The sequence below is a fragment of the Harpia harpyja genome, chromosome 15 (assembly GCF_026419915.1).
Source record: "Harpia harpyja isolate bHarHar1 chromosome 15, bHarHar1 primary haplotype, whole genome shotgun sequence".
In the NCBI taxonomy this organism is placed as follows: Eukaryota; Metazoa; Chordata; class Aves; order Accipitriformes; family Accipitridae; genus Harpia; species Harpia harpyja.
Window position 1 is genome coordinate 12,538,638 of NC_068954.1, and position 14,461 is coordinate 12,553,098.

General features: G+C 38.1%; 1 protein-coding gene across 5 annotated transcripts in view; it reads right to left on the bottom strand.

Moving 5' to 3' along the window:
• Positions 1 to 14,461, bottom strand: part of VSNL1 (visinin like 1) — a 100,621-nt gene that overhangs the window by 48,369 nt on the left and 37,791 nt on the right. For 3 of the 5 annotated variants that reach the window (XM_052809182.1, XM_052809183.1, XM_052809184.1), the window contains exon 2: positions 11,481 to 11,647. In XM_052809182.1, the coding sequence (XP_052665142.1) occupies positions 11,481 to 11,642 (162 nt within the window). In that variant the 5' untranslated portion in view covers positions 11,643 to 11,647. The remainder of the gene's footprint in view (positions 1 to 11,480; positions 11,648 to 14,461) is intronic. The other 2 variants (XM_052809185.1, XM_052809186.1) reach the window with 1 other exon arrangement.

The following is a 14,461-nucleotide window of genomic DNA, read 5'->3' on the forward strand; positions in this document are numbered from 1 at the left end:
TTAAAAATAAATGAGCAGATAGACTAATACACCATAGGGGCTAATTTGCGGCACGGAGTTTGCAATTCTAACACAAGGCCACTAATTTGTTGGGCTTCCCTTGTCATATACCGTATTTAACTGTAGCAAGAACTAATTGATAGATAAATAATTGCTTCTTCAAGCCAAGATTAATACAGCACCCTTACAATTAAATTAATATTACTATTATAAACTCCCACTTTCAGAATCCTATTTTATATACTAGCATTTCTTCCAACTCAAAAAAATATAAAAGACATTAGATATGCTTTAAAGAGCTGTTCTAGACTTTAACCACAGGTTTTTTTGCTGGCTTTTTAAGAAGCACCATATAGTGGAACTCAGAAAATGTACCTTTCTCAGGCCAAGTGTTATCTGAAGTATTACTTTTCTTTTAAAACAAACAAACAAACAAACACCATGTATAGACATTATATTTTAAACAGTCAAATATTGGGAACTATGACTTCCTAAAGTAATAAATGGAGTGTTAAGGCATCCCTTGTTCTGCACAAATGAGCAACAGAAGAGATAAGATGAAAATTAAGTGTGCAGTACCATTACTGTGAAGCTGATGCTCAGCTCTACCTTTCTATGGCTCTAGATATAGATGAAACAGTATGACTGTATTTCTCCAAGAAAACTTTGGGATTTGGTCACCACTGAGCAATTGTGAACTCAAGCGTGGTGGATTACCACCTAAGTGACTTGTCCTAATCAAGAGACCGGGCGAAGTTTAGTGTGTGTATATAATGTTTGTACCAAGTTTACCAACCCACACGTAACATGACTCAATGTGCTGAAGATGCTTTGTACCGAAACATAGAAATTGGACGTGTTCTACTCCTGAACGAAGTTAGGAGTGTTAATGGAGTACAGGGGATGGCACCCGACCTGCCAAAGTGCCACCAGCACCTGCGAGCCGGTAAGAGGGAAGCAGTGACTTAGTGGGAGGAACAACGGCATCCTTCCCTGCTGCGGCTAAGGCACGTGTGTGTGGGTAGGGAGACTCTGATAGGAACTAAGGACATCTGCATTTCACCGGGACCACATCCAAAGAGCATCACCTTCTAACTACTTGTGTTTAGCAGCTGGCTGAAAAGCAGTTGGCTGGAGTTTATTCTGGTGGAAACAGATCCATGCTAGGAGGGAGGACATCTCCTGAAGACATCTGCAGGCTTTAACTGTGGTGTCCTGTGAGGCCTTCACAGCACAATTTCTTGTTTTAATTGGTCCATCCTTAGACAACTCCATCATTCCAGTTATGCGGTTTAATTACATAATTATCTGCACTGACACATATTATAAAATTAGGCACTGTAATTGCTACATTAATAAACACCAACACAATTAAAACTGTTTCCAGTACCAAAAAGGTATTTAGAAGAGGGACACAGATCTAGTCAACATGAACACAAGAAGTAGCGGTAGCTGGAGCCTGCAAACATGAAAGCAAATTGAAGGACTGCTCCTTTTAATCAGTTCTTGTGCCTTTGGTATTAGCCCTAGGGACAGGAATCACATAGCCAAAATTCAGGTATCTTGGAATAGGGCTTTAACCATCTCCTAGCCTTATCAGTTTGACAGGGAGGAGCAAATTAGTGAAAATCTGTCAAAGCAAGCTGTGAAGAGTCATGAGTACGCATACAGTTGTGTAATTTCCTAGTAAGGGATAACAGCAATTCTAGGGTATATCCTTCCAAATGAAAGGGGACACGGGCATCTAGAAATAACTTTGTAATTGAATATACTACTGTTGAAAGCTGCTGACAAGGTCCATATAAAATCTTATTTCAATTAATGACCTAAGAATTTTTAATTCTGTTTTTTTTTTAATAGCTTTGTTAACATGGAAATAATTCCCAATTGACTTTGATATTCACTTTGAGGTGAACTGTAGTGTTCATTTACACTTTTGCTTATATTGCTGTTTCTCTGGACTACAGGGAGATTTTATTCAAAGCTGCATATTCAGTTCTGGGCTATCCATACAACCAGGCAGCCAAACTTCACAACTTCTTATATAGGTAGATTTCACACCAACCTCTTCTGAGAATGTTTCATATGTATTTCAGCAAAATGGCAGAATCTCCTCCAATCTAAATTTCCTTGTGTTGATTACTTTATCCTCTAAACCATATGTTTTTCTTATTTGGTTTTGTTTGTGATGGAATATAAAATTAAGATAGCTAGCTAATTCTCATGCCAAGTAGCAGTAAGTCATCTCAATTCAGCAATCAATAGGTTTGTCGGTGCAAATAGTCTATTCCTATGAGCCTTAATTAAACATGAAAAGATGGAAATTTACTCCATTGAAGAAAAAGAAAGTTGATATCCCAAGGTACTGGAAACATTCAGACTATGATTAGTAGAAACCTGACTGGAATCTCAACAAATGTCTACATGATAATAAAAACTGCATTTAACTTGGCAACTAAGCGAGCTCCCAAATGTCTCTCCATAACAGAGAACCCTGAAAAAACACTTGATGTTTCGTTACCTGCATAGCTATAGCTACCCACAGCAGCGTGCGTTGCAGTGGAAATAGTGATTTGCCATCTTGAAGTACCACAAGCAGATGGAGCAGGCTGAGAGGCAATGCATGGCTCTGACAGCCATGATCCAGACTAATCAGACCCCTTTAATTTTTAGAGTATTCATACCCAGCTACAGTGACTCACAGCTGTCCATCTGGGAAGCTCTGGAAGTACGTATCACTAAGGTAATTTAATTTTCTGAAGGACTGATGAGTTCCCCGGGAAGAGAGGGGGGAGGTGAAGCTGAGGCATGGAGTCAGAGATGTCAGCGCAGGGTGAAGGGACTCAGTTCAGAGCACCAAGTTCTCGTCCATACCTTACAAAAAAGAACGCTGTTTTCAGCCCCAGGCCTTGTGTACAAGTGAGATATTGGAAGCAGACTTTGATACGAGAGGAAAACACTTCAACATTTTGAAACAAAATACTTCAAATCACATTAGTTTACTCCAGTGCTGAAGTGAAGTGCCCTGGTTTCAAAGGCTCCTTCAGGAACCCTGTAATACCAAACAGCTTTTTTTATATTTTAAACAAACAGAAATGTTTACAGTTCAAGAAATGTGGCAAGCTGAAGTCCCTGAAAGACCTTAGTTCACTTCGTCTCAAGTAACAAAAACACATGCTTACTAGCCTTCAGAACAAGTTTTAGGATGATCCAGTTTTCCAAATCAAAGTTACCAAAGACCTAAAATACAGGTTTCCACTAAGACGCGGTCAGAGTTTAACTGTAGAGCACAGATCACAGTGTAGATCTAGAGTAGACATTTGATTAAAATCTGGCCAGAAATGCCATACTATAATGTGCATGTATGACCCCAGGAAGTCATTCCCAAGCCATTCTGTAGGAAAAAAAAAACCACCGCACGCCAAAAAAATAAAATAAGGGCCATTTATATTTTGACCCATGAAATAATTTCAACTCTGACCTTGCCAAAGACATCAAGCAAGTGGTTTAACCTTTTTGTATCTCAACTGTCCATACATAATATAGAGGCTTTATATGCTCCATTCGTGGTTATTTTATTTAGATTGTAAGAGAAGGAAATATCTCTGAAAAAAGTACAGACAGTATCACCACTTCTTCTTTCCACTGCACATCCTCAACAGTTTTCATTGGTTTTGTGAACACCCTTCCTTGTGATGAGAAGGAAAGCACCGAGGTGGTATGAAGGGAGCTAGGAAATAGGAAGTTTCAGGAGGAAAAAAGTCCAAAACACTTGCCTTTGCAACAGGTTGGGTAAAGGTTATGAACCACTGATCAGTCTTGACTGCTCTGAGGACTACTTAACAATGATAAAATCAGCCTTGTTACAACAAATAGTAGACCTGAACACTGTAATGGCTGTGGGACTGGGTGCTGACAGTTTGTTGGGTTTTTTTCTTTGAGGTCTTTGATACCTTGTGTTAACAATGGCTCTCTCCATCCAAGCTGCACCACTCCTTCTGTACTACCCTTTAGGGAAATCATAACCGTATTGATGAATTCAGTGTTTTGCTACAGAAATAATTACGGTATCCCAAATTCATCATTTTGATTTCTCTGAGGAATCCAACACAGAGCAAAGGTGAGCTGTAAAGGAACAAGGTCTCTTATAAAAATGCATAACAGTTTTTGGAACTGGTGAGCTTCCTTCAAAATAAAAGATGAAGTAAAAGTAATTTGCATGTTATTGTTGGAAGATCTACCCAGCCTGGATTCTTTTATCAGGCCATGTTGGAAACCAGGGCATGCATCCACATGGTGAGATTTTTAAGCATTCCAAGCTGGATCATCTTGCCCTGGCTGGACATAGTCTCTTCAATGCTTGAGACTTGATGTTAGTTTAGAGTGCCTCCAGGAACCGCATATAAACACAGAATTACAGGACTATTCAATACTTAGTAATAATCAGAGGTTTGGACTAAACCTTCACATCCCCACACATCTGCTGACTCTGTAAGGCCTGGAGATGCCTTTGGACAGTCAGACTTTTTATGGATTCATGTGACCATCATTCCTGCCTCTCACAGAGGTGGTGTCAGCATATGTTACTGAATTGTTCAAGCATCAGGAAGATTCATACCACTAGCCTGGACATTCCACAAGCTGCTATTTGGAACAATTAAGATTCAGCTATTTAGATTTCATCTCTTAGAATTGTCTGACTTCCTCATTTTCTAGATTTAGAGTCTCCAGAGATCGTCTAGAGGATATGGGCCATTATGTGTTCTGCAACAGAAGCAAAGAAAAGTATACTTTGGCCTTTAAAATTAGCCACTAGCTAAAGCTGCAAAAAGAAAAGGACTTGTCGTTCTTTGCCTCTGAAACTGTGTTTCTACTAACTTCAAGACCCTTACTCTCACCACTCATACATACAGACTTAGTTTTTAAATAACTACTGCCTTTAAATGACAGCTAGCAATGCATACATTCTTCACACATGATGAGAGGAGCTCTCCTGACTCTCAATCCAGCTGGTAGGACTGGACGTTAATGGAGCTTGTACCAGACTTCACGGTACTTGGGTCTCACGATGATAAACAATTTCAAGAGCTCAGTGCAGTCTTAAGCGCTTAAATAAGGATCAGAAATGAAAACTCCCATTAGCTTCAGTGAGATTAGGATTTCAATCTAAACTGACTCCATTCTACATTGTTAAAGGCTCTTAGTATCCAGTGTTGTGATTTACAGCCATATTTTCAGAACAGTTCATTACCTAGCATGCTTGTCCTCTTCTGAAAATTACTGTTTTCATTTTCCTTCGCAGCTTAAATGAGAATCTATGTTTATTTACTGTATTTTATTTTTCAATATGGTTGCTGATCTTTAAAGCTCTGTTTCCTAAAAACAGATTTTAAAGGATGTTCCATAAAATATGAAGTCCAGCCATTATTTTTCCTGGGATCAGCGCAGAGACAGAAATGCAGCAGAAGGGCATGTTACCAGTATCCTGCCCTTCCCCAAATCATTCAAAGTCAGCTTCAAAGTTAACACTGCCTTCGGGGTTTGTTTGATTTTGTTTTTATATGTAAGAAGCATTCTGGGCCTTTGTTTTAAAATTCATGCAGCACAATCTCAGCTTCTGTTTGAAACATATAATAAGCCTCTTATGTGGTTTTCTAGTAGACGTGCATTTTGGCACAGCACCTGCCTATTCATGATTATAAGGAGAAGGAGGAGGAGGAATAATGGCAAAAGCAGTTTTGCATGGAAAACATCCAGGCAACAAGACAACGCCTTTTTTTTTAACCAAGTCCTGTATGAAAAGCAATTGCAATATCTTTTGTTTTTAAAGTTACCAGAACCCAATTTTAATACAGCTTTGGAGCACGAAACATACACTTCATCCTAAAAAGCACTCCCCTGTGATAATGCTGGACCGCAAATACATTTGCTTTTCAGCATAGTGCCTTTTGGATTCTGCTATATTAATTTTCCTTTCACAGGAACTTTCACTGCAATTCTGGTGAAAGGTTTTTTACTCTTTGGAAGCATTTGTTTCTAACAATTTTACTGTAATTGTCTCAAACGTGCAGATTTGTATTAAGTGCTTAAGGAATGCATTAAGAATCTTTACCTCATAGATTGTTCTACACCCCCCCTCCCCAAAGCAAAAATTCCACTGCTGCCAATAATATTACTGTTATTTCTTTCTAGCCTCTATTTGCCTATCATCTACATATGTGCTGCTTCTTATAGAGCCACCTGGTAATGTCCCTGGATCAGAGCTATTCGTTGCTTTATTTGTTTGCGTACAATGCTATTTCTAATTGTGTCTAACATAACAATAATAGTTTTACTATTCCATATCAGTTTTAAAAATTCAGTAACATGGCAGTACTATTAACCTGTGTAAGGATTTTTTAGAGCCATGTTTACAAATAAATACATAGGATGTTTTCTGTGTTGCAGTTAAATTTAGGCAGTGCATCTAACAAACATACCATCATATTGTCCAGGAAGACTGCTAGCCCCCCGAACGTTATCTTGTGGAAGGTAGCAACAGCATGGACTAAACTCATTGTATGAGTAGATACATCAGTATTTTTGATAATCTGCATGATTTCAAAACATGCTGTAGTTCTTTAGCAATACAGGATTGGTATAATATACCTAAATATATTAATTATACTAGGTATAATATACCTAACATTGGTATAAAATACTTAAAAAGCACTGCTATTATAGGGAGAACTTAAGTGGCCAAACCACACTCATAAATCCAGCACAACTCTTCCAGTTAAAAGAGATGATCCCAGAAAAATCAGTTTCTGCCAGTGCAACTGCATCTATGTTAGGGGCATCTGTAAACACAGCTGTGCTGTTCTGGAATCCCACTTCACAGCCACTGAAAGCCTGAAACGCAGCTCTAACCTAACATTTTGAGGAGCTCTGTGCCATCTTTAGAAAGATTCTAGTCTGTCTTGAAAATCTGGATAGAGAAAAAGAGGCTGCAAATATACCCACTTAAATTTCAATAGATTTTTTGAGATTCTTTTGTTGTACACATATTAAAATGAAAGACTAGAAATCAGTTCCCTTCAAGGCAGGAAATGTGAGCTAAAAGCCAAAAATATGACAAATCATTTGATTGCAATTAATCAAATAGCATTAGTACATTTTTTTCATTTAAACATTATCTATAAACCCCCAAAACATAGCTAAATAATAGATATGCAATAAATTCACCAAGTAAATTGCTTTATTTAATGCTAGCATTATATCATGATCACTCCCAACCCTACCCTTCCAGTTAAAGGACCATTGGTGCTTGTTTCTGTTATTAGTCCAGAGGATATGCTTCTCATGTTCAGTGACCCACTTCCAAGAAGTATCACAATATAGAAGCCTATTTTCCACTTAATAAACATGCATAATTCCTGTGAACATTAGCACTGATTATGCACACTTACACACTCTAGGGCATATTCATCTAAACCCAGTGAATTCAAAAGATCTGAAGGAAAATGTATTTGGCCCTCTAGACTGCAAGAAACCCTAAAGAATGATAGGAACAGTCCAGAATGTTTTATTGGTATATTTTATTTTAATGACACTTTGGTATGTTAATTCCTTCAGCTCTCTGCCCACCATGCTAATGATTTTTTATTAAGATAGAAGAATTAAGGACTTTTTAGGATAGAAAAAAGGAAAATGAAGAAACTGAGCAAGGATTAAGCTTAATGGTTAGGATATTCTCTTTGAAGATGGAAACTGTAGGTTCCAGCCTGTCTGATGCTACTTATCATTATTTCCTGCAGAAAAAGAGGTTAATTGGCATATTGCCAGCAGCCCAGAAGGGTGTATCTCATCAGAGGTAGAGCAATGAGAGGGTAAGCAGTGAAGATTCGAACTCTTTACAGGGACATGATAATTGATTCAGAGTTTCCTACAGCTTGATGAGTACTTAAACCACTGTGGTAAAGACAAAGCATTCACATTATCTTCGTTACTTAAGAGAGAAAGAAAAGGGACTCCAGTCACTTGATTTTGCTTTGACTTCTAATGTCCTAGATAGTTCTCTGCAGGAGAGGTTTGAAAGATGCAACTCCCATATGAAAGCAGATTCATATACCCTGGAGAAATGTAGAATTTAATATAAATCTCTGTCCTGAGCATTACCTTGTGGTTTTGCCTTGGTACATTTGCTTACAACATGCTGGCTTGAGTTTCAGCTTCCTCAGAATGGTATCCACAAATTTCTCCCCTTCCCATGCTCTGTGCAGACTGTCAGGACAGCTAACTTGGTGTTTCAGCATTTAGGTCTCTTTGTGGCTCTGGGCTTACAGTATATAAACAATTCTTCAATAAACTATTTCAAAAGCTGCTGAAGCATTCACCTCATTCAGCACCATGGAGGGAAATATAAGCCCTAGTAGCGGGCCACAGATTCTGGATCCCAAGAAGAATCTATCCACCCAAAATGTACCAATATTTTTAAAGAACCTGTTAGATTGCAGACAATGCTAAATATGCAATACCATAAAGTATATTTCTGCCTATTAGCTGCTTATTTAAAATAGATGTTCTTGACTAAATATTTTTATGGACACTTCCACTAAAAGTGCTGCAAATATTTTTTCCTGTAGAGTCTGTTTGTATAACTGCTATTTCTTTTAAGCACTGCATGGTTTGTATTCATAATGGAAACTTCAATAGCAAAGGCTTCCAAGCCAAGCTAGAGTAATTCCCCCTTTAGTCATTACAGTCTTCATCTACATCAGTAAACAGCACAGTACAATTGATGCAAATACGTAGAGTGGAAGAGTTAGTGTTGAGGACCTGACATCCACACCACACATGTTCTGGATATTTTACTTCAGACCTACTCTAGCTTATTAGCAGGCATTAGATACAGTAATACATTAGGTGTGATTCCAGAACAGATATTCTAGTTATGTTTCATCCAAAAAACCCCCAGTTTCTGTGCCCCAAGATTGTGCACACCACTCTCTAATTATGATGGAAGTAAGTGGAGATAACCAGGAAATTCACCTCAAAATATTGATCCTGATACAATCTAAAATGGTTTTGCTCCTTAAGCTGAGATCTTCTACTGTGTGTGAGTAAAAGAAAAGAAGAGCTTTCTTTGCATCTTAGATGACCAACACCCTTTTATCAATACACATGAAAGTGCACCACACAACTCTCATGAACAAAGAAACAGTGTCATCTTAAGAAAACGTAAATCTGAACTGAAGGTAAGTCTTGTATTTTTCTTCCAAATACATTGATTTATGGAAATCTTCAAGAAAATCCAGTTCAGACCAACAGATAAATGTCATCCCTCCCAACTATAAGTTCACACAGAGGAATTACTAATCAATACGCTTCATACATTTTCACCCTGAATATGCATTAAAAGAAAAGAACTGAAATGCTGTAAATGTAATCATAACGATTTGGGTATCCTGCTGGTGGCTCCTCCTGGAAAGATCAAATTTTGCATCTGGGGTTTTGTCTGCAACGAGCAGGCAGGGCAGGCAGAACGTCCTACATAGGAGAAGTCGTCACCATGGCCAACACTCAGACTATTAGCTCCTCGGAGAGCCCAGGGCCATTATTTTACAAACATTTCTGTGACAGAAGAAGAAGTAAAGCTCTGGATTTACTACAGCTAATCATATTTGTCCTCTGCAAAGTTAGTATTTTGCTCTGTATATAGGCATTATATATAGAATGACAATAAACCAGACTAAATATATGACAGTACCATTACAGAGCACATCTCAAAATCCATAACTACCAAAGCAAGGGAGACAGTCTTATCTGATGTGCATATCTAAAAATATATGAGGCCATAAAACTAAAAGCCAGATACTGCATCTTAGTAAGACTACAGAGCTGTCTCCAAATTTCAAGAGCAAAATACTGCTGTGCTCTTTGTGTTATTTTTTGCACTACCTTTTTGTAAACATGATATTGAATTTATTCTCTGATATTCCTTCATGAGTAAAGTATCTTGTGAAATATCTGTGAACACTTCAAACGCCTCTTTGAAGAGAGGAAGTCCTAACAGTTTCAAGCTATTTTCAGAAGATATCTTTCCCCACAACACACACACACAAAAAATTTAATCCCTTTACTGTGATTTGCCAAAAAGAAAATAATGATTTCTAAAGAGTTAAACAGTTAATGTACTTTATTAGGTACCCATATTTTGTAAAGACCATTTACTTTCCTCAAAAACATGTATGAGAAATGATTAGATGTCTGATCTTGCTGGATGTGCACGGAGCACTGTTTAAAATGGAAGCTATAAATTATCAGTTAGTAACAAGCACAATACCCGAGGCAGTAAAAATTCTTTCATCTGAAAATAACAGTTATTACAAAGTCAGTCATTTCTTAAGGAAAGGATTGTGAGGCAACATCTTGAGCCATAAATATTAAAATATGAAGACAGAACCTTATTTATGTAAGCTGGAGTTAGCAGTTTTTGGTAGACCCTTCATTAGAAGGGGCTAGGTAATAATTTGCAGTGATCTGTTTCAAGGCTGAAGAAATTTAGGAAAGGACTGTAGCATGCATTTAGGGGAAAAGACAGATAGTCACACTTGTCTGCAGAAATTGTCAGTGTACTCAATATTAACTACTTACATTTGAAAGGCTTTTTTATTTTTATTCAGCCTCACATTGTATTTATGAACCGTTCTGATCCTACCGTTCATCATCACCACCCAATATTTTTCCTAATTAAAATTACTTTGAAGTCTCTGACCTTTAGGCAGACACTCGATTCTGAATTAAAATATAATTATCTTTGTAACATGAATACACTTCTTATGCTGCCCCCATGCTCTTCTTATTACAGAATAAATACATAATAAATGTAAGGAAAAGACTACATTGAACTTGATAAAATAATGAAAAAAAAAGAAGAAAATAAACCGAGCAGCCTGGTTTTCCTTTCCTATATAACAAGGGCAAAGAGACAGTAGGGAAAAAAAAAAAAGCAATACTTAAAATTTAGAGAAAGAAATCCTTTGTGCACAGTGCATAATTTATCTGCAGGACATACTGCCATGAAACTTCACCCCTTTTTCTGAAACCAAAAGAAGGACAGTCTTTCACGAGTAGGTCCAGCAATCACATGGTTTATATTCCAGTGGTATTACACGGGTAAAGCGCCGTTTATTGAACAGAACCACAACCACTCTTTGAAGGAGAAAGAGGCCCATAAATTAGAGAGTGCAGAGAATATATTTCTTGTGAGTAAATCACAGCTTTTTTTTAAAACTTTTGGTTTAGGTCACTGTAGCTATATGAATCACTGGTGTGATGAGGGTAGCACTTCCCATTTATCTCCTCATCTTCACCATTGCTTCTCCTAGCAAAGGTATTCCTTAGTCTAAATGACTGGCAGCTCTTGACCATGTGTTTGCTTTACATTACTTTGCAACCTTTTCTATGGCCAAATAATAGGAACTTAATAAATAACTTACTTTTACGTAGAGCTGCTGAAACTCCTCAAGGTTCAGTCTACCACTTGGACAGTCCTTTAGAAATCCTTTGTACCACTGTTTTAGCTCATGTTCATTGAACTCCGTGCTCTTCACCAGATCTTCCATCACCTCAGGGGCCAGCTTGCTATTCTGTTTCCCCATTCTGCCTTAAGAAGAAATAAATTAATACAGTTAGCCAAGTTGCTGTGAACATTTTAAACTGGAATTAGCGACAAAGCTTGAACTCATCACTTGTTTCATACTCAACTGCTGCTTTTAGTCAAACGCAACTTCACGGATTTGCTAGTGAACAGGTACCTAAGTTATGCTTGAATATTAGGGGCTGAAAGTGGTGAAAAAAACAATATTTTTCTTTCATTTAGGAGTCTTAAGGCCTGGAGACAGACTGCTCATTTGCATTCAGACTAAGTAATTTCTAGCTTTTCTTTACACTAAGGCTGAAAAAGATGACTTCACTTGTTCTTTGAATTTAACAAAAATTTTTCACAGATTCAGAGATGTCCACAGAATTCCTCTTTATCTTTGTCTTGAAAATCTCTTCTGATATGACAGCCACATTAGCAACTACTCCTCACAGGTACAAGGCTGTGGACAGGCTTGTAACGTACAGCACTACATGTTCCACTGGGAGGAAGCAATGTGAGAGTCCGCATACTTGGTCTCAAAACATGATGAAACCAAACTGGGTAAATAAATGTAATTCTTATATATATGCACATATATGTGTATATATACACTTATGTATACTTATAAGTATACATTTACTGCATAGTTGATACACAACAGATAGTTTCTATTTCATCACTGTTCACTCTGGAGATATCTACTACATCTGTTATATACATTTTGTACACACATTTATAAATATTAAATATAAAACATACAGAAATACAAAATATGCATCTGTGTATAGATGAATACAGTAATTTCAGTACTACTCATGTTGGCCCTTTGAGATATTTCCAGATCCTTTGATGTTTGACCAAAGATGTCCTGTGAGAAGACTTTTGAGAAATCCTTTTCTTTTAACTTTTCCCCATTCTACTACAGTTTGTTTCATGACAGGAGATGTCTTTTAGTTATTTTTCAATCGGATGACAGACAGTACTTAACTTGTCCTGTACAGAACTGCAAAGAGATGAATAATTTCTTTCCTGAGCCTAGCTTAGCATTTCCATTTTTATCTCCCAGTATAGCATGTCTCTAATGACAGCACCACATTGTATGCATTGATTTCTAGTCCATATCACCACCCATTCCTGATATTAATCTATTGCTTTTGCATATTCCCCTATTTCAAAGGGGAAGTTTCCTTCTCCTCTAAAGAACATACTTTGCTCTGTTCCAATGAATCAATATATTTATATAATTTCCTTTACAGGAACATTCCTTGAGCAGGCACAAAGTTAACCATTCCTCCTGCTCTGTGTGTGGCCAAGACATCCCCTGGTCCCATACTACCAGCTGCACCAGGTCCCTTCCTGAAACACCTCATGGACCCTCTCCCCTTTGGCCATGGTCCTCCCCGGTCTGTCCTCACCCCCTCCCACAGCCCCCAGCCCACCAAGACAACCAGGGCTGGCAGCAAACCTCTTTGCCAAGACAGCACACAACTTGGCTGCACAATCATCCCTGACACTGAGAAGGAAGGTGTCTTCTGTCAAAGCATTCAGCTGGTACAAAGTTGGGAAATTCAGTCATCGGAAAGTACAAAATGCCACAACCCATTGGGCTAGAAACTCCAGCCAGAAATTTCTCAATGCCTTTGTGGCATGGCTGTTAGACAAGTGCGCTGTGCTGTGCACAGATTTAACTGGAGGTGGAAGTGGGCCACCATTTCTTGGGGTGCTTCCAGCAAGCATATCCTTCCCCAGGCTCTGCATATCCTTCCTCTACCAACTCTGTGAGATGCTGCAGTGCTTTCTTGCTCGAGGCCCTGCATCTTCTCTGAACTACAAGAACCTGCTGCAAGGACTCACACAGCTGTTAAGGGCAGCACACTGCTTGCTCTAAACTTACTTAGAAGCTTTGCCAAGCTCCCATCCACACGTTTTGGTAAACTTAGCATAAATATGCGAGAGTTCTACCTTTCAGTTAATTGCCACAGGCCTAATTGTACACACAGATGTCCAGAAATTAGCTGTTTTGACTAAACGATAGGTTTGCAATTTATAGTATTTAGAACAATTGCCACAGCCTTATCTTTGAAGTCCCCATCTTCTCATGTATGACATTGACCTAATTTGGCATAATCTGTATTTACATCCCATGGAGTCTAAAAGTATACTAATACAGTTATTTTTCTAGCTCCAACTCAGATGGCTTTTAAGTGAAACAATAGACTGGTTTATTTGTTTTAATCTTTACGGGGCCTGTTTATTTCCCCTTTTTTCTTCTTTAAACTGCGTTACCGTTTGCAGTCATAAGGTGCTTTGCTTAGGACCCAGAGGACCCTTGAAGATTCTCAGCAGTTATAGTAACTACCTTAGGTAGATTCATAAGGCATCTTCTGGCTCTCTTAATTTAGTCAAATGTGCTTTTACTTGACTCTTTTCATCTGGATTCTTATCCCCATTAATATTTAACTCAATGACACTTACACATGAAAAAAAGCATCTTCAGTGGGCAGAAATCGGGTGGTTTTGACTGACAGATTTTCTGCAATAGCAACTTTTCTGTATCTATCCTGTTAGGTTTACAGCCCTTGGACCTGGCACTACACAGAGGTGGAAGCAGACAGGACTGTGAATTTCAGCACCATCTTCCAAAGTTAGCTATGTTGTTTTCAGTAATATGGAAGTAAAACATTATAGAAAATGGAGTGGGTCTGCATGTATGTAAGAACACACGACTAAAGAGCTGGACAAACATATCCACACATAACCTTTTCTAACATCAGTTTGGAGAAACAAGACACCAGTTTTCTGCCTCTGTGATACAGGTCCCTTGTTTTGGTCAGC